This window comes from Somniosus microcephalus, unplaced genomic scaffold (genome assembly GCF_052327205.1).
Source record: "Somniosus microcephalus isolate GS21.2 unplaced genomic scaffold, FLI_Smic_1.0 unresolved_chr4, whole genome shotgun sequence".
In the NCBI taxonomy this organism is placed as follows: Eukaryota; Metazoa; Chordata; class Chondrichthyes; order Squaliformes; family Somniosidae; genus Somniosus; species Somniosus microcephalus.
This window is the reverse complement of record NW_028225182.1, coordinates 33,628,055-33,647,654: the sequence shown is the minus strand read 5'-3', so window position 1 is coordinate 33,647,654 and position 19,600 is coordinate 33,628,055. Positions and strand designations below refer to the sequence as shown.

The window sequence follows — 19,600 nt, the reverse complement described above, 5'->3', positions numbered from 1 at the left end:
GGTGCAATGTTGGTCAGGGCACTGGGAGAACTTTCCTACACTTCCGATATTGTCAACGGAGCTTTAGCGTCCACCAGAACAGGCTGATGGGGCCTTGATTTTATGTCTCGCCTGATAAGACGACACTTCCAGCACAGCGGCACTCTGCACAGCGTTGAAGTGCCCGCCTAGACTTTGGGCTCAAATTTGAAGTCGGGTTTTAATTTTGCTCCCTCCCGTCTCGAGCTGACGCTGCGGAGACAGGACTGTAATATATTGTGCAGCTGACTCTGAAAATACATTCAACTGTAGCCTGCGAGCTAATTTAGTTAGTCCACACCATGACGCACGGAGCATTTATTTTTAATCACGGTGCTTTCAGAAGCCGTGTGATGTTAACAATACCAGGTGTGACGATCACCGGCATCTGTCCCGTCGCGAGGTCAGGTGACAGGAACTTCAGTCACTCGGGCAGGTCACTGTGTGTGAACACACTTTCACCCATCTTAACGTCTGTCATAGTGGCTTTCTGCTACTCGGCTGTCGATCATCATTCAATCGCATTGCAGTAGTTGCATCATAAGAATTCTGGAGCAGCGAAAATACCATTTTGCCTAACCAGCCAATCTGTTTTTTTCTCCCTTTTTATCTTTAATATTCTCTCCTATCCTTTCCTGAAGGTGCTATCTCCTTTGAGGTACAGATTAACTTCCTGTACCCGTATGTTAACTTGCACCGAGTCCCGTTCACCCATCACCCGCCTGTGCTCGCTGACCTACACTGGCTCCCGGTCCGGCAACATCTATGTTTTAAAATTCTCATCCTCATGTTCAAATCCCTCCATGGCCTCGCCCCCTCCCTACCTCTGCAGCCTCCTGCAACCCTCCGCGATCTCTACGCTCCTCCAATTCTGTCCTCTTGCATATCCCTGATTTCCATCGCGCCACCATTGGCGGCCGTGCCTTCAGCTGCTCTGGAATTCCCTCCCTAAACCTCTCCGCCTCTCTCTCTTTTAAGACGCTCCTTAAAACCTACCTCTGTGACCAAGTCACCTGTCCTAATATCTCCTTATGTGGCTCAGTGTCAAATTTTGTCTGATAATCGCTCCTGTGAAGCGCCTTGGGGCACACGTTAAAGGCAAGTTGGTTGTGTGACACGTGCGTGTATATGTACGGGGGTTATGGCCTGCCCTCACCCGATGTCCAGGTAAATAACAGCCAGGAGCGGGGCAAGCCTGGGCTTATTTCATTTTTCCTCCTCCCTAACCCACGGGCCCTGAGGCCAATCATAGCACCACCCAGAGATGAAATCGGCTCGCTCCGCACAGACCTGGAAGTCGAACCTTTGCCCGTCTCTGACCCATACGGCTCAACCGCTCACTGAAAAAGAAAGACTTGCATTTATATAGCGCCTTTCACGACCTCGGGACGTCCCAAAGCGCTTTACAGCCAGGTAAGTACTTTTTGAAGTGTAATCATTGTTATAATGTAGGAAACGCAGCAGCCAATTTGCGCACAGCAAGTGCTCTCAAACAGCGATGCGATAATGACCAGATCATCTGTTTTAGTGATGTTGATTGAGGGATAAATATTGTCCAGGACACTGTGGATATCTTTCCCCCCCCCCCCCCCCCTTCAAAATAGTGCCATGGGATCTGTTTCATCCGCTTGAGAGTGTAGACGCGGCCTCGGTTTAAAGATGGGACCTTTGACAGCGCAGCACTCCCTCAGTACTGCACTGGAGTGTCAGCCTGGATTATGGGCCCGAGTCTCGGCGCCAGAGAGGTTGCTGCGGGCTTAATGCACCGTGGGGAGAGTGGAAGGAATGTACAGTGCCTGTTGGAAAGGGACCTGATTTTTGATCTTTGAACACCAACATTGCATCACTCAGCCGCACATTGTACTCCAGGACACTGATCTACCGTGTCAGGAGAATGACGAGACGTTCGATTGCCAGCGGTTGCTGCTTTGGAAAGGGCAGAGGGTGGGTGACTTGTGTCCTTCAGTTTATACTCTCTTTTTCCCCCCCCATTCACGATTATTTAAAATATTTTTGCCCCCTCCCTTGAGGTGTTTCCCGGGTTGCGCACTATCTCCCTCCCGCCGACTGACTAAAGCAGATGACGCGTTGGCCTCCAGCATTTTGCCTTCACCCAAACGCTGACTCGGGTGGCTCAGCGGGCGGCACTCTTGATTCCGAGTCAGAAGGTCATGGGTTCGAGTCCCACTCCAGAGACTTGAGCGTGTAATCCAGGCCGACACTCGCAGTGCCAGTGCTGAGGGAGCGCCGCACGGTCGAAGGTGCGCCACCTTTCGAATGGGACGTTAAACTCGAGGGTCCCCTCTAGGGTGGACGTAAAAGATCCCAGGGTTCGTGTGAAGAGCATGGTGTACTGGCCGACATTTCTCCCTCCACCAACACCTAGAAAACAGATGCTACCTGGTCATTTATTTCATTGCTGTTTGTGGGATCTTGCTGTGTGGAGATGCCGGTGTTGGACTGGGGTGGACAAATGTAAGAAGTCGCACAACACCAGGTTATAGTCCAACAGTTTTATTTGAAATCACAAGCTTTCGGAGCGCTGCTCCTTCGTCAGGTGAAGTGGAGAGGTGCATAAAGACACAGCTTATATAGTCAGCGAATAATGCCAGATGGTTACAGGTAATCTTTCTAACTGCCATTTATCACACCTCGGCAGAGAGATAATCACAGCAATCAAGGTGTGAATGGTGTCCCGACTAACCTGTTTGGACACCATTCACACCTTGATTGCTGTGATTATCTCTCTGCCGAGGTGTGATAAATGGCAGTTAGAAAGATTACCTGTAATCGTCTGGCATTATTCGCTGACTATATAAGCTGTGTCTTTATGCATCTCTCCACTTCACCCAACGAAGGAGCAGCGCTCCGAAAGCTTGTGATTTCAAATAAAACTGTCGGACTATAACCTGGTGTTGTGTGACTTCTTACATGTGTGCTATTTGGCTGCCGTGTTTCCTACGTTTACAGCAGTGACTGCACTTCATTGGCTGTAAAGCGCTTTGGGACATCCTGAGGTCGTGAAAGGTTCTGTAGAAATGCAGGTTCTTCCTTTTCTTTTTATGGCTCAACTCCACTAAAAGCTCCTGATCTGCCTCTCGTCTTCTGGGTACTCGGGCAGAGAGCAGTTTTTAAAAAAAATTTGGTTTTGTCCCTTCATTGCAACCCCCCCCACCCCAACACTTTTTTGGAAGCTAAGATTCCACGGGTGCCCCAGCTGGAGGCTGAGTGTGGGCAGACAATTAACCTGTGGCTTTAATTAATTGGCGCTCCAATTCCGGCCTCTTGCACCACCCGCCGATTTCCATCGCTCCACCATTGGCGGCCGCGCCTTCAGCCGCCTAGGCCCCAAGCTCGGGAATTCCCTCCCTAAATCTCTCCGCCTCTCTCTCCTTTTAAGACACTCCTTAAAATCTACTTCTTTGACCAAGTTTTTGGTCACCTGTCCTAATATCTCTCTGGCTCGGTGTCAAATTCTGTCTGATAAACGCTCCTGTGAAGCGCCCCGGCACGTTTTACTGCATTAAAGGCGTTGTATAAACACAAGGTGCTATTGTTGTCGAATGGACCCAAAGCCGATCATGTTCTCAGCCGTGGACTTTCTGTGGAGGGGGTGGCAGCGTCACTGGATAATGATCGGGGCGGGCACCTCTGGCTAATTTCCCCCTTCCTTAGCTCAGACGCAGTGGGGCAATTTGTGACTGCCTCACCGCTGCCCTGCTGAGATCTGCCTACCCAGCACAATCTGGGGGTCGAACCTGGGACCCTCGACTCTGTATGGGTTCATGTTCCCCCGGGCAGTGCTTCTGCCTCTAGGGGGGGGGGGGGAAGCTCATTTATAATGCTTTTTTTGGGTACGATTTCCTCCCCTCCTCCGCCTTTGCCTGGGCTTGTATTTCTTAGTTGAGCAGGAAGTGTTTTTAAGCTTTGTTGACCAGCCTGTCGCTCATTCGAGAGGGCTCAACCCATGCTCCGTTTCAACCTCTCCGCCCAGCCTCAGTTCAATCCTGCTCCGTCTTGCTGGGTGGCTGCATCAGTGAGGCCCTGTGGCTTGCTGGCAAATCAACCATGGGTCTAATCACGCCTGACTGACGTCAGGGCGGATCTGATTCATGGAGTCATAGAGTTACACAGCACAGAAAGAGGCCCTTCGGCCCATCGTGTCTGCGCCGGCCATCAAGCCCTGTCTATTCTAATCCCATTTTCCAGCACTTGGTCCGTAGCCTTGTATGCTATGGCGTTTCAAGTGCTCATCTAAATGCTTCTTGAATGTTGTGACGGTTCCTGCCTCTACCACCCTTTCAGGCAGAGAGTTCCAGATTCCAACCGCCCTCTGGGTGAAAAAGTTCTTCCTCAAATCCCCTCTAAACCTCCTGCCCCTTACCTTGAAACTATGCCCCCTGGTTATTGACCCCTCTACTAAGGGGAAAAGTTCCTTTCTATCTACCCTATCTATGCCCCTCATAATTTTGTACACCTCAATCAGGTCCTCCCTCAGCCTTCTCTGCTCCAAGGAAAACAACCCCAGCCAGTCCAGTCTCTCTTCATAGCTGAAGCGCTCCAGCCCAGGTAACATCCTGGTGAATCTCCTCTGCACCCTCTCCAATGCAATCACATCCTTCCTATAGTGTGGCGACCAGAACTGCACACAGTATTCCAGCTGTGGCCTAACTAGCGTTTTGTACAGCTCCATCATAACCTCCCTGCTCTTGCCTTCATTAGCCAAGGCATAGAATATAAGTATCCCATATGCCTTTTTGACCACTTTATCCTGCTGCCTTCAGGGATCTATGTACATGCACACCAAGGTCCCTCTGATCCTCTGTCCTTCCTAGGGTCCTACCATTCATTGTGTATTCCCTTGCCTTGTTAGTCCTCCCAAAATGCATCACCTCACACTTTTCAGGGTTAAATTCCATTTGCCACTGTTCTGCCCATCTGACCAACCCGTCTATATCGTCCTGTAGCCTGAGGCTTCCCTCCTCGCTATTTACCACTCCACCAATTTTCGTGTCATATGTGAACTTACCGATCATACCTCCTACACTCATGGAGTGGTTTATTCCAGCAAACGGGCATTCTCCAGCTTGTGTTCAGCGACTCGCGCTGAATGTTAACTGAGTAAAGAAACGCGTGCCTTTAAATGTCGGCTTGGCTCAGTTGATGGTACTTTGGCTCCCGCGCTATGAAGTTGTGGGTTCGAGCCCCGCTCCACACAATCTAGGCCGACTAATCTACTGGAATTTTTTGAGGATGTAACTGGTAAAATAGATAAGGGAGAACCAGTGGATGTGGTGTATTTGGACTTTCAGAAGGCTTTCGATAAGGTCCCGCATAAGAGATTAGCGTGCAAAATTATGGCACATGGGATTGGGGGCACGGTATTGACTTGGATAGAGAACTGGTTGGCGGACAGAAAGCAAAGAGTTGGAATAAACGGGTCGTTTTCCGAGTGGCAGGCAGTGACTAGTTGGGGTACCGCAAGGATCGGTCCTAGGACCCCAGCTGTTCACAATATATATTAATGATCTGGACGAGGGAATTGGATGTAATATCTCCAAATTTGCAGACGACACAAAGCTGGGTGGGAGGGTAAGCTGTGAGGAGGATGTCGTGAAACTCCAGTACGATTTGGACAGGTTGGGTGATTGGGCAGAAACATGGCAAATGCACTATAATGTGGATAAATGTGAGGTTATCCACTTTGGTGGCAAAAACAGGAAGGCAGATTATTATTTGAATGGCAATAGATTGGGAGAAGGGGAAGTGCAAAGAGACCTGGGTGTTCTTGTGCACCAGTCGCTGAAGGTAAGCATGCAGGTGCAGCAGGCGGTTAAGAAGGCAAATGGTATGTTGGCCTTCATAGCGAGAGGGTTCGAGTACAGGAACAAGGATGTCTTGCTACAGTTGTACAGAGCCTTGGTGAGACCGCACCTTGAGTATTGTGTGCAGTTTTGGTCGCCTTACCTGAGGAAGGATGTTCTTGCCATGGAAGGAGTGCAGCGAAGATTCACCAGGCTGATGCCTGGGATGGCAGGAATGACATATGAGGAGAGATTGGGTCGATTGGGCTTGTACTCACTGGAGTTTAGAAGATTGAGAGGGGATCTCATCGAAACCTATAAAATTCTGTCAGGCCTGGACAGACTAGATGCAGGAAGGATGTTTCTGATGGGCGGGGAGTCCAGAACCAGGGGTCATGGTCTAAGGATAAGGGGTAAGCCATTTAGGACTGAAATGAGGAGGAATTTCTTCACCCAGAGTGTGGTGAACCTGTGGAATTCTCTACCACAGAGGGCGGTGGAGGCCAGTTCATTAAATATATTCAAGAAAGAGTTGGATATATTTCTTAAGGCTAAAGGGATCAAGGGATATGGGGAGAAGGCAGGGACCGGGTACTGAATTTGGATGATCAGCCATGATCTCATTGAATGGCGGAGCAGGCTCGAGGGGCCGAATGGCCTACTCCTGCTCCTATCTTCGATGTTGCCTCACTGCAGCAATGGAGTGCCGCGTTGTCAGAGGTGCTGTCCTTCAGACAGGACATTTAACCGAGTCGCCCGTCTGCCTGGCTCAAGTGGACGTTAAACGATCCCATGATTCAACGAAAAGCAGGGGAGTTCTCCTGATGTTTAAAAGAAAGAGCTTTCATTTATATCAGTGTCCTGGCCCAACATTCGTCCCTCGACCAAAACAGATTAACCAGTCGTTCTTCTCATTGCTGTTTTGTAAGATCTTGCTGTGTGCAAACTAGCTGCCTACGTAACAGTAACTAAACTTCCAAGCGTTGTCCATGAAGCATTTGAGAGAGGTGATGAGGTGCTATCTAAATGCAGCGCACGAGAGTGGTGTGTGGCCATTGCGCTCGCTCCCGTACTGGAAAAGAACTCCGTTAGGCTTGTTGGCGGGCCAGCCTTGTTTGAAACATTTTCTCCCTCCTCTGTCCTTCACAAAGAAAGAACTTGCATTTCTATAGCGCCTTTCACAACCTCGGGGTGTCCCAAAGTGCTTCACAGCCAATGAAGCACTTTTGAAGTGCAGTCGCTGTTGTAATGTAGGAAACGCGGCAGCCAATTTGCGCACAGCAAGCTTCCACAAGCAGCCATGCATTGACAACCAGATTATCTGTTTTTGTTATTGTTGATTGAGGGGGGGGAATAATTGCCAGGAGAACCCCCCTGCTCGTTGAATAGTGGCCGTGGCATCTTTTACGTCCACCTGAGAGGGCAGACGGGGCCTCGGTTTAACGTCTTATTCGAAAGACGGCACCTCCGACAGTGCGGCGCTCCCTCAGTGCTGGCACTGGGAGCGTCAGTCAAGATTGTTGTGCTCGAGTCTCTGGACTGGAGCTCGAACCCACGACCTTCTGACTCGGAGATGAGAGTGCGGCCCACTGAGCCACAGCTGACGTGCGCATATTGACAGTAATGGTTTTGGTGACGTGCATCTTCCTCGGCCTTTATTTATATTGAGAAACCCAGGTGAAGGGCCAGGACTAATGAACAAAGGAAGAGGGAAGACCAGACGGATACTGTAAGAGGTCTAGGCCTAGTCTGCAAGGTGCTTCTGCAGGCTCTGCTCAAATTGACAGCAGTTTTTGTTGCTGTCTGCTGAAGGCCCTGCCTCTGGGTGGGGCACAGGTCCAAGAGCTCGAGCAGCCCTCTGGTACCAGTTCTTCATGTGTCAACCAAGACCCTGAATATTGCAATGCAAGCTATTTGACCATGTACGATTGCAGCCGAACCCAATACTGTCCTCACCTGATGTCCACAGGTGAAGTTTCCAACAGGGGTCACTGGAAAATGATCAGGAGCAGTAACCCTGGCTGAATTCCAACCCCCACCCTTCCTGGGTGTTCAGCTATGGCCCAGTTGGTAGCGCACTCTCCTTTGAGTCAGAAGATTGTGGGTTCAAGTTCCACCCCAGAGACTTGAGCACAAATATCTAGGCCGACACTCCCAGTGCTGCACTGTCAGAGGTGCCGTCTTTCGGATGAGATGTTAAACCGAGGCCCCGTCTGCTCTCTCAGACGGACGTAAAAGATCCCACGGCACTATTTTGAAGAAGAGCAGGGGGGAGTTATCCCCGGTGTCCTGGCCGATATTTATCCCTCAACCAACATCCCTACAACAGATGATCTGGTCATTTATCACATTGCTGTTCGTGGGAGCTTGCTGTGCGCAAATTGTCTGCTGCGTTTCCCACATTACAACAGCGACTCCACTTCAAAAGTACTTCCTTGGCTGTAAAGTGCTTTGGGACGTCCTGAAGTTGTGAAAGGCGCTATATAGATGCAAGTCTGTCTTTTTCCTCTTCCTCTGTAGCTTGGGGTGTTGAGGCCACTGGAATACACCTCAACTTCACACATTTGTTGTAGTTAATGTGGGTTGCGGGGGTGCAGGGGAGGGAGAGGTGATGGGGTTAATAGCAATGTTTTTCTGTGACTAGCCTTCAACAATTTTCCAGCTTCTGATTTGAATTTTTAAAGGATGATTTTTTTAATATAATGGTAATCGATATTTTAAGATATTAACCTTATTGCAACAGCTCACCACCAAATGGAGTTTACGACCCTCTCCCAGAAATTGTCTGACAATGGCTGGCATTACAGGGTGGGGGTCCCCATGCAGATTACTACCCTGTCTGTGTGCGCCTGTGCCTACCTCTGTGCGCGCGCAACTCTGTCCGTGTCTCTCTCTGCGTGTGAGAGATATTAGTAGAATTATTTTTAATAGAGGTTTGTTAGGACATTGAATGTCCGACCCGAAACAGTGCGGGGAAGCAGAATCCAGAATAACATTTAAAAGGGCAGCGGGGAAATATTTGGAAAAGCAAAAGTTAAGAGTATGGAGAAAGGGCAGGCGAATGGGACTGGGTGGATAGATCAGAGAGCCAGCAAAGCCCTTCTGTGCTGTAAAAGTCTATGATGTGTAAATATTCTCGGTAATAACTTCCAGCACCTGATAATGCTTTGTAAATAATCTAAGGAACTTTGTGGATTATAAAATGTTGCTGAAGGAGGTTAATCCTAACTGTCGGAAACGGCTTTGGTGACCGTTTCTCCCGTGAGCTGACTACGTAACGCATCTCTTTAACGGGGCTTTTTTTTCACCCCCCCCTGTTTGCAGGAGAGGCCTCAATCCCCCTCACCGAGTGAAGTCCATCTCCATGACGACCTTCACTGAACAGGAAATTGAATTTCTTCAGTCGCATGGCAATGAGGTGAGTTAGGAACATGGTGGGAGATCTTTGGGAGGGGAGGTGGGGGATTGGGATCATTAAAGGCGGAGGCATACTCGAGGGCCTGACCAGCACTTTGTGTAATGCTTGCCAGGCTGAGAGAACTGTTGTACAGTGCCGAGCTTTGCTGCATAATCAGGCGTTATCAACCCCAGCCCATCCACACTATGGAAGGGAAGAATCTGCCACAGTTTTGCTTCCTGATCGCTACCCTTACCTCTGAGTCAGAAGGTCGTGGGTTGAAGTCCCACTCCAGAGACTTGAGCACAAAATCCAGGCCGACACTCCCAGTACACTGCCGAGGGAACGCTGCACTGTCGGAGGCGCCGTCCTTCAGATGAGATGTTTAACCGAGGCCCCGTCTGCGCGCTCGGGTGGACGTAAAAGATCCCACGGCCACTATTTCGAAGAAGAGCAGGGGAGTTATCTCCGGTGTCCTGGGCCAATATTTATCCCTCAACCAACATCACTTAAAAAAAAAAAACAGATGATCTGGTCATTATCACATTGCTGTTTGTGGGAGCTTGCTGTGTACAAATTGGCTGCCGTGTTTCCTACATTAGTGTTAGCTGTAGCTCTGTGGGTAGCACACTTGCCTCTGAGCCAGAAGATTGTAGGTTCAAATCCCACTCCAGGGACTTGAGCACATAAAGATGGGCTGCCACTCCAGTGCACTGCTGAGGGAGCGCTGCACTGTCGGAGGGGCAGTACTGAGGGAGCGCCGCACTGTCAGGTGCCGTCTTTCAGATGAGACGTTAAACCAGTCTGTTCTCCCAGGTGGACGTAAAAGATCCCAGGGCACTATTTCAGAGAAGAGCAGGGGCGTTCTCCCCGGTGTCCTGGGGCCAATATTTATCCCTCAACCAACATAACGAAACCAGATTATCTGGCCATTATCACGTTGCTGTTTGTGGGAGCTCGCTGTGTGCAAATTGGCTGCTGCGTTTCCCACATTACAACAGTGACTACAAGTGCTTTGAGACTTCCGGTGGTCGTGAAAGGTGCTATAGAAATGCAAGTCTGTCTGTCTTTTATTACAGCAGTGACTACTCTTCAGAAGTACTTCATTGGTTGTAAAGTGCTTTGGGATGTCCGATGGTCATGAAAAGCACTATATAAATGCGAGTTTTTTTCTTTTCTACTCAGTCGTCGGGACATCCGCTGAGGGCAGGATGAGCCCGGCTATAACGCACAGGTTGATACTGATCGGGCGTAAAAGTGCCTTCGATCTCACCGCTGCATTTTTTTTTAACCCCCCCTCTTCTCCCCTGAAGGCGGTGAACTTTTAATAGGGTACAGTTCCACAGGCACTGGCACCCTCTGGTACCTCCCCAAAGCACTTTATGTGGCAGCCTTTATGTGTGCGCCCAGGGAGTGAGCAACATAGGAACAGGAGGAGGCCATTCAGCCCCTCGAGCCTGTTCTGCTATTCAATTCGACCACGGCTGATCTGTATCTGAATTCCATCTACCCACCTTTGGTTTGTAACGCTTAATACCCTTACCTAACAAAAATCTATCACTCAAGTTTTGAAATTTTCAATTGACTCCCAGCCTCAACAGCTTTTTGGGGGAGACAGTTCCCGATCTCCACGACCCTTTGTGTGAAGAAATGCTGCCTGACATCACCCCTGAACGGCCTGGCTCTAATTTTAAGGTTGCACCCCCTTGTTCTGGGCTCCCCCACCGGAGGAAATAGTTTCTGTACCTTATCAACTCCTTTAATAATCTTAAACCCCTCAATTAGATCACTTCTTAATCTTCTATACTCGTGGGAATACGAGCCTAGTCTATGCAACCTATCCTCATAACATAGAAACATAGAAAAATAGGAGCAGGAGTAGGCCATTCGGCCATTCAATATGATCATGGCTGATCCTCTATCTCAATACCATATTCCCGCTCTCTCCCCAGACCCCTTGATGCCTTTTGTGTCTAGAAATCTATCTATCTCCTTAAATATATTCAGTGACTCGGCCTCCACAGCCTTCTGTGGTAGAGAATTCCACAGGTTCACCACCCTCTGAGTGAAGAAATTTCTCCTCATCTCAGTCCTAAATGTCCTACCCCGTATCCTGAGACTGTGACCCCCCTCGTTCTAGACCCCCCCCCCCCCCCCAGCCAGGGGAAACATCCTCCCTGCATCCAGTCTGTCTAGTCCTGTCACAATTTTATACCTTTCAATGAGATCCCCTCTCGTTCTTCTAAACTCGTTTAGCCCCCCCAGTGGTATTCTGGTGAACCTGCCCTGCGCTCCCCTCCAAGGCCAGTATAGCCTCCCTGAGGTGCGGTGCCCAGAACTGAACGCAGTGCTCCAGATTGGGTTCCAACCAGAGCTTTATATAACTGTAACTGTGAGCGGTGACTGACTTTGGCAGTGAGCGCCGACAGTTGTGACTAGGATCAGCTGCTAGCTGCTGCTGTTTTTTTTTTTGCACGCGACGCCTTTTGTCTTTTTTTTCTTCCCCCTGTCATTTCATCCCCTCGATCCGCCTGCCGCTGGTGCTTCTCCAGCTTTACAGGCTGAATGCACAAGGATTGCTGCCAGTGTCCCTTGTGACTGACTGACTGCCGGGGTGATTTGATCACCTTGAACTCGAGGGAATCCAAGCCCAGTCTGTGCAACCTGTCCTCCATAATTTAACCCCTTTTAAGCCCCCGGGTATCATTCTGGTGAATCTGCGCTGCACCCCCTCCAAGGCCAGTATATCCTTCCTGAGGTGCGGGGCCCAGAACTGAATGTGCAGGTTTTAATACCCCTCTCATTTTTCCTCTTCTGGAAGACGCATCAATCGTGCAGCTTTACTTGTCTTGGGCGCAAGCACCGAGGGCGCTTTGAAGTGCACATTACCTCTAAATTTAGCATCTCCTACATTTCTTTCTTGATGTGTTCCCCGCAAACAATGCAGGCTGTCCAAACCACCGGCGGGCATGGAGACCGTGCCTCTCGGTTCTACTTGTGCTTATATTTCCGACTCGCTGGGTTGAATTGCTCTGGCTTGAGGTTTTTGTGAAGGGTTGTGTTCTGCACGCTGTTGCCTTCCTAGCGAATAAATCCCAAGTCAAAACTCCAGGATAGAAACATAGAAACATAGAAGATAGGAGCAGGAGTAGGCCATTCAATGCGATCATGGCTGATCATCCAAATTCAGTACCCTGTCCCTGCTTTCTCCCCATATCCCTTGATCCCTTTAGCCTTAAGAAATATATCTAACTCCTTCTTGAATATATTTAATGAATAGGCCTCCACTGCCCTCTGTGGCAGAGAATTCCACAGGTTCACCACTCTCTGGGTGAAGAAATTCCTCCTCATCTCAGTCCTAAATGGCTTACCCCTTATCCTTAGACTGTGACCCCTGGTTCTGGACTCCCCCGACCATCGGGAACATCCTTCCTGTGTCCAGTCCTGTTAGAATTGTATGTTTCAATGAGATCCCCTCTCATTCTTCTAAACGCTAGCAAATATAAGACTAATCGACCCAATCTCTCCTCATATGATCTGTTGGCATCAGCAACTTGGGACCGACGCAAATTAATAACGACTGTTACCATTCCGACACTATTGACCCATGCCCAATGCAAACAAAAGACTTGCATTTATACAACAACAGCAACTTGCATTTATATAGCGCCTTTAACGTCGTAAAACATCCCAAGGCGCTGCACAGGAGTATTTTAAGACAAAAAAATTTGACACCGAGCCACACGAGGAGAAATTAGGGCAGGTGGCCAAAAGCTTGGTCAAAGAGGTAGGTTTTAAGGAGCGTCTTAAAGGAGGAGAGAGGGGTTTAGGGAGGGAATTTCCACCATCTACAAGGCACAAGTAAGGAGTGTGATGGAATACTCTCCACTTGCCTGGATGAGTGCAGCGCCAACAACACTCAAGAAGCTCGACACCATGCAGGACAAAGCAGCCCACTTGATTGGCATCCCATCCACCACCTTAAACATTCACTCCCTCCACCACCGGCACACCGTGGCTGCAGTGTGTACCATCTACAAGATGCACTGCAGCAACTCGCCAAGGCTTCTTCGGCAGCACCTCCCAAACCCGCGACCTCTTCCACCTAGAAGGACAAGGGCAGCAGGCGCATGGGAACACCACCACCTCCAAGTTCCCCTCCAAGTCACACACCATCCTGACTTAGAAGTATATCACCGATCCTTCATTGTCGCTCCGTCAAAATCCTGGAACTCCTTCCCTAACAGCACTGTGGGAGTACCATCACCACATGGACTGCAGCGGTTCAAGAAGGTGGCTCACCACCACCTTCTCGAGCAACTAGGGATGGGCAATAAATGCTGGCATTGCTAGCGACGCCCTGACCCCATAAAGGAATAAAAAAATTCCAGAGCTTAGGGCCTAGACAACAGAAGGCACGGCCACCAATGGTTGAGCGATTATAATCAGGGATGTTCAAGAGGGCAGAATTAGAGGAGCGCAGATATTTCGGTAGTGGGGGGTTGTGGGGCTGAAGGAGATTACAGAGGTAGGGAGGGGGCGAGGCCATGGAGGGATTTGAAAACGAGGATGAGGATTTTGAAATTGAGGCGCTGCTTAACCGGGAGCCAATGTAGGTCAGCGAGCACAGGGGGTGATGGGCGAACGGGACTTGGTGCGAGTTAGGACACGGGCCTTTCACGACCTCAGGACGTCCCAAAGCGCTTTACAGCCGGTGAAGTACTTTCTGAAGTGGAGTCACTGTTGTAATGTAGGAATTGCGGCAGCCAATTTGCGCACAGCAAGCTCCCACAAACAGCAGTGTGATAAATAACCAAATCATCTGCTTTAGTGATGTTGATTGAGAGATAAATATTGGCCCAGGACACCGGGGAGAACGCCCCTGCTCTTCTTCGAAATAATGCAATAGTAGCTTTTGCATCCACCAGTGCGGCGCTCACTTGGGGCTGTTGCCCTGGATTTCTGTGCTCAAGTCTCCAGAGTGGGACTTGAACCCACGACCTTCTGACTCGGAGACGAGAGTGTCATAGAGTTATACAGCACAGAAAGAGGCCCTTCGGCCCATCGTGTCCGCGCCGGCCATCAAGCCCCGTCTATTCCAATCCCATTTTCCAGCACTTGGTCCGTAGCCTTGTATGCTATGGCGTTTCAAGTGCTCATCTAAATGCTTCTTGAATGTTGTGAGGGTTCCTGCCTCTACCACCCTTTCAGGCAGTGAGTTCCAGATTCCAACCACCCTCTGGGTGAAAAAGTTTTTCCTCAAATCCCCTCTAAACCTCCTGCCCCTTACCTTCAAACTATGCCCCCTGGTTATTGACCCCTCTACTAAGGGGAAAAGTTCCTTTCTATCTACGCCCCTCATAATTTTGTACACCTCAATCAGGTCCCCCCTCAGCCTTCTCTGCTCTAGGGAAAACAACCCCAGCCTGTCCAGTCTCTCTTCATAGCTGAAGCGCTCCAGCCCAGGTAACATCCTGGTGAATCTCCTCTGCACCCTCTCCAATGCAATCACATCCCTCCTATATTGTGGCGACCAGAACTGCACACAGTATTCCAGCTGTGGCCTAACTAGCGTTTTGTACAGCTCCATCATAACCTCCCTGCTCTTGCCTTCATTAGCCGAGGCATAGAATATAAGTAGCCCTTATGCCTCTTTAACCACCTTATCTACCTGTCCTGCTGCCTTCAGGGATCTATGTACATGCACACCAAGGTCCCTCTGATCCTCTGTCCTTCCTAGGGTCCGACCATTCATTGTGTATTCCCTTGCCTTGTTAGTCCTCCCAAAATGCATCACCTCACACTTTTCAGGGTTAAATTCCATTTGCCACTGTTCTGCCCATCTGACCAACCCATCTATATCGTCCTGTAGCCTGAGGCTTCCCTCCTCGCTATTTACCACTCCACCAATTTTCGATCCATCTGTGAACTTACTGATCATACCTCCTACACTCGTGGAGTGGTTTATTCCAGCAAACGGGCATTCTCCAGCTTGTGTTCAGCGACTCGCGCTGAATGTTAACTTTGAGTAAAGTAACACGTGCCGCCTTATCCACCTTATCTACCTGTCCTGCTGCCTTCAGGGATCTGTGTACATGCACACCAAGGTCCCTCTGATCCTCTGTCCTTCCTAGGGTCCTACCATTCATTGTGTGGCTACCCACCGAGCCACGGCTGACACTCGGTCGCCCTCCTCGCAATATAAAAGCTCCGTAGCGGCGAGTGAGGCAGGCACTGAGTCTCAGACAGCCGCCTGCTGAGTCGAACCGTGCTGAACTCGTGCAGCCAAGTGGAGCCTCCTCGGGTTACTTGGGATCAGTTGCGCTGCCATTTGACTCCGTGGGTCGGGCATCGGTTTCTGTAAGTTTACACCGACGGGACAGTATCCCATTGTTGGTTTGAGGGGAGTCGGGAGACGAGGCTCCTGTCAGAGTGGCGTCTGAGACCGCGGTTTTGCTCGGAACGATAACCGGGAATCCTTCTGACAAGCGAGTTGTGGTGAAGTTCGCTGACTTTAAATTCAGTCTGCAGCGCAAGTTCTGAAACTCTGGCCGTCCTCTTGCTGTCTGTGGGCTTGGAGGTAGGAGCCACTCATCTAAGTTTTACTGTGCGCCTTCATGCATCGGAGGTTTCCCTTCATATCTCTTACTTGCAAGCACTTGGTTTCTGTGTTGAGCTGAACAAGGTGAAACCTTTGTATAAGTGAGATTTAAGCTCTTTGTTCACTTTTAACACAAAAAAATGTTTGATTTGTTCTGCCGGGGGGGGGGGGGGGGGGGGGGGGCATTGCGACGTGGGTGACTGATTTATTGCCCATCACCTGTTGCCCTCAGAAGGTGGTGATGGGTTTTCTCAAACTGCTGCTGTCCGTGTGGTGATGCTGTTGGGTCAGGACCTCCAGGATCCTGACCCGGTGACGACGAAGGGGATTTGCTGTGTTGTTTCTGGGCTTTCAGTCAAGTGGAGAGAGAGAAACAGTTAACGTTTCAGGTCGATGACCCTTCGTCAGAACTGGAAAAAGCTGGAGATGGAGCAGGTTTTTAAACAAGTGTAGGGGGCAGGGAAAAGGGGGGAGAGGAAAGAACAAAAGGGACGGTCTGTGATAGGATGGAAAGCAGGAGAGATTAAAAGACAAAAGGGATGATGGTGCGAGGCAAAAGGAGATTGTAATGGGACAAGTTAAGAAACAAACAGATGGTTCTAGCTGAGGTGTAAATGGCGCTGGCAGAACATAAGACAGCTGCCATGTGGGAGAGAGAAAAAAAATAAAATGGGGGGGTGGGGGGGGGGGTGGATGGTGTGGAAGGATAGGGGCCGAGGTTATGGTCTGAAATTGTTGAACTCGATGTTGAGTCCAGAAGGCTGTAAAGTGCCTAATCAAAAGATGAGGTGCTGTTCCTCGAGCTTACGTTGAGCTTCTGTGGAACAGTGTAAGAGGCCGAGGGCGGTGAGGTCAGAGTGGGAGTGGAGCGGAGAATTAAAGTGACAGGCGACCGGAAGCTCGGGGTCACCCTTACGGACTGAACGGAGGTGTTCCGCAAAGCAGTCGCCCAATCTGCGTTTGGTCTCCCCAGTGTAGAGGAGACCGCATCGTGAGCAGCGAATACAGTATACTAGATTACAAGAAGTACAAGTAAATCGCTGTTTCACCTGGAAGGGGTGTTTGGGGCCCCGGACAGTGGGAAGGGAGGAGGTATAAGGGCAGGTGTTGCATCTTTGAAGTACTTTTTGAAGCGTGGTTACTGTTGTAATGCAGGAAACTATTGTCGTAAGACTTCCTTACTCTTGCACTCCAACCCCCGTGCAATAAAGGCCAACAGGCCACTTGCCTTCCTAATTGCTGTACCTGCAGGCTCACTTTGTGTTTCCTGCACGAGGACACCTAAAAATCTCTCAACGCCAACATTTAAAAAAACGTTCTGTTTTTCTATTCTTCCTACCAAAGTGAATAACCTCACATACTCCATCTGCCACCTTCTAGCCCTTTCACTTAACCTGTCTATATCCCTTTGCAGGCTCTTTGCGTCCTCCTCACTGCCTACTTTCTCACCTAGCTTTGTATTGTCAGTAAACTTGGATACATTGCACTCGGTCCCTTCATCTAGGTCATTAATATAGATTGTAAATAGCTGAGGCCCAAGCACTGATCCTTGCGGCACCCCACTAGTTACAGCCTGCCAACCGGAAAATGACCCCTTTATCCCTACTCTCTGTCTGTTAACCTGTCCTTTTACCCTCAATCCCATGAGCCCTTAACTTGCGTAGCATCCTTTTTATGTGGCACCTTATCGAATGCCTTTTGGGAATCCAAATATACTACATCCACTGGTTTTACCTTATCTACCCTGCTGGTTACATCCTCAAAAAAACTCAATAAATTTGTCAAACATGATTTCCCTTTTATAAAACCATGTTGACTCTGCCTAATCATATTATGATTTTCTAAGTGCCCTGTTACCACTGCCTTAATGGATTCCAGCATTTTCTCGATGACTGATGTCGGGCTAACTGGCCTGTAGTTTCCTGTTTCCTCTCTTCCCTTCTTTCTTGAATAACAGGGTTACGTTTGCCATACAGATGAGAGAGGCCATTCAGCATGGCACCATGACCCTCCTTCCCTCTCCGCTTGAGCCATTGGGGAAGCTCCCGAGTAGGATTTCAGTGGAGGAAAGGAAGAGGGATTGAGTCGAGGGCAGGTAAACTGAGATACAGGAAACTTTGTGCTATCCGGAGGTGAGCTATCCGGCAATCTGGAGCCACCGGCAAAAATCAGCAGCCGTTTTTTATTCTTTTTGGTTTTTTCTGCTTTGTTTGAACAGTCAAGCTGTGCAAGGTCTGTAGCTATAGCAACAGCTTCAGCTACAGAGCTTGCAGGCCACACCCGAGTGTTTAGAAGCTGTTGCTAAGCAACAGTGTTTGTTGTCAAATACGGAGATAAGAATCTCCGTATCTCTCAACATTAACTCTGGAGAGTACGGCAGTTTTGAGGCAACGGCAGCAGCTCGGTCCCGTGGGTGCCGGATAGCACAAAGTTTCTTGTACCGATTACTCGAGCTTTGCTCGCCTCACTTTAACAGCTACCCTGACCTGACTGCCGTCTTGACCTGTCGCCTAATCTCCTACCTGTCCTTCTGTGCTACGGCCCTCGCACGTGCCACTGCCACTCAGCTCTGCGTTACTCCTTATTCCAGCCCCAGCCCCGGTCTGGATTCCGCCTTGCCCACAGCAACGGGAACAACCTGGTCAAAGTAACCCATAAGCTCCCGGCGTGACGGCAGCCATACCCCCCCACCCTTCCTCGCCCTCCCGGGAATGGTCAACTGTTGCGACCCTCGCTCTTATCGATTTTTAGAAACCACACTCCTGATGCTGTCGAACTCCGCTTTGTACCTTCAGAGCGAGTTGCTTTTCTGTAGAGCTGGAAAGCAGCCAGTGTTTGCTCAGTCAGTTTAGCTTGGCTGCAGTGTGCCCTTCTTGTGCCAGGTCCAGTGAAGCCAGCCTGGCTGGAAAACGTACGCTGGAACCAGAGAATCGTGCAGCACCGAAGGGGAGGCCATTCGGCCCATCGAGTCTGCGCCAGCTCCTTCGAAGATCGGTCCAGTTAGTCCCGCTGTTTCCCCATACCCCTGAAATTTTTTTTCTCCTTCAAGTATTTATCCAATTCCCTTTTGACTCTGTATCCACCACCCTATCGGGCAGCGCATTCCAAATCCTAACAACTCGTTGCGTTAACTTTTTTACGCAACATGTCACCTCTGGTTCTTTTGCCAATCAGCTTAAATCTGTGCCCTCTGGTTATCGACCCTTCAGCCATTGGAAACAGTTTCTGTTTTATTTACTTTATCCAAACCCTTCATGATTTTGAACACCTCTATCAAATCTCCTCTTCGCCTTCTCTGCTCTAAGGAGAACAACCCCAGCTTCTCCAGTCTATCCGTGTAACTGTAATCCCTCATCCCTGTGGAAGAGCGATAGAAGCTTGCAGCACCGAAAGAAAGATCTACATTTTATATAGCGCCCGAGAGGGCAGACAGAGCCTCGGTTTAGCGTCTCATTCGAAAGACGGCACCTCCGACAGTGCAGCACTCCCTCAGCACTGGCCCTGGAGTGTCGGCCTAGATTTTGTGCTCAAGTCTCTGAAGCAGGACTTGAACCCACGACCTTCTGACTCGGAGGCGAGAGAGTGCTGCCCACTGAGCCACAGCTGACACTTAAAGGAGGCTATTCAGCCCATCGTGTCTGCACTGTCGGTAACAAAACGCATCCACTGGTCCCCACCACTCGCTCCCTGTCTTTGCCTCCTGCTGTCTGTCTCTCCTTCCCCCCCCCCCCTCCTGGCTGCCCCTCCCCCCCTCCCTCCCTCCCTCCCGGCTGCCCCTCC

The 19,600-nt window shown here is 49.8% G+C and overlaps 1 protein-coding gene across 2 annotated transcripts in view; it reads left to right on the top strand.

Annotated features, from left to right (window-relative positions):
* LOC147090489 (arf-GAP domain and FG repeat-containing protein 1-like) overlaps positions 1–19,600 on the top strand; it is a 155,689-nt gene that overhangs the window by 25,024 nt on the left and 111,065 nt on the right. For both annotated transcript variants that reach the window (XM_085977258.1, XM_085977259.1), the window contains exon 2: positions 9,147–9,240. In XM_085977258.1, coding sequence (XP_085833384.1) covers positions 9,147–9,240 — 94 coding nt within the window. The remainder of the gene's footprint in view (positions 1–9,146; positions 9,241–19,600) is intronic.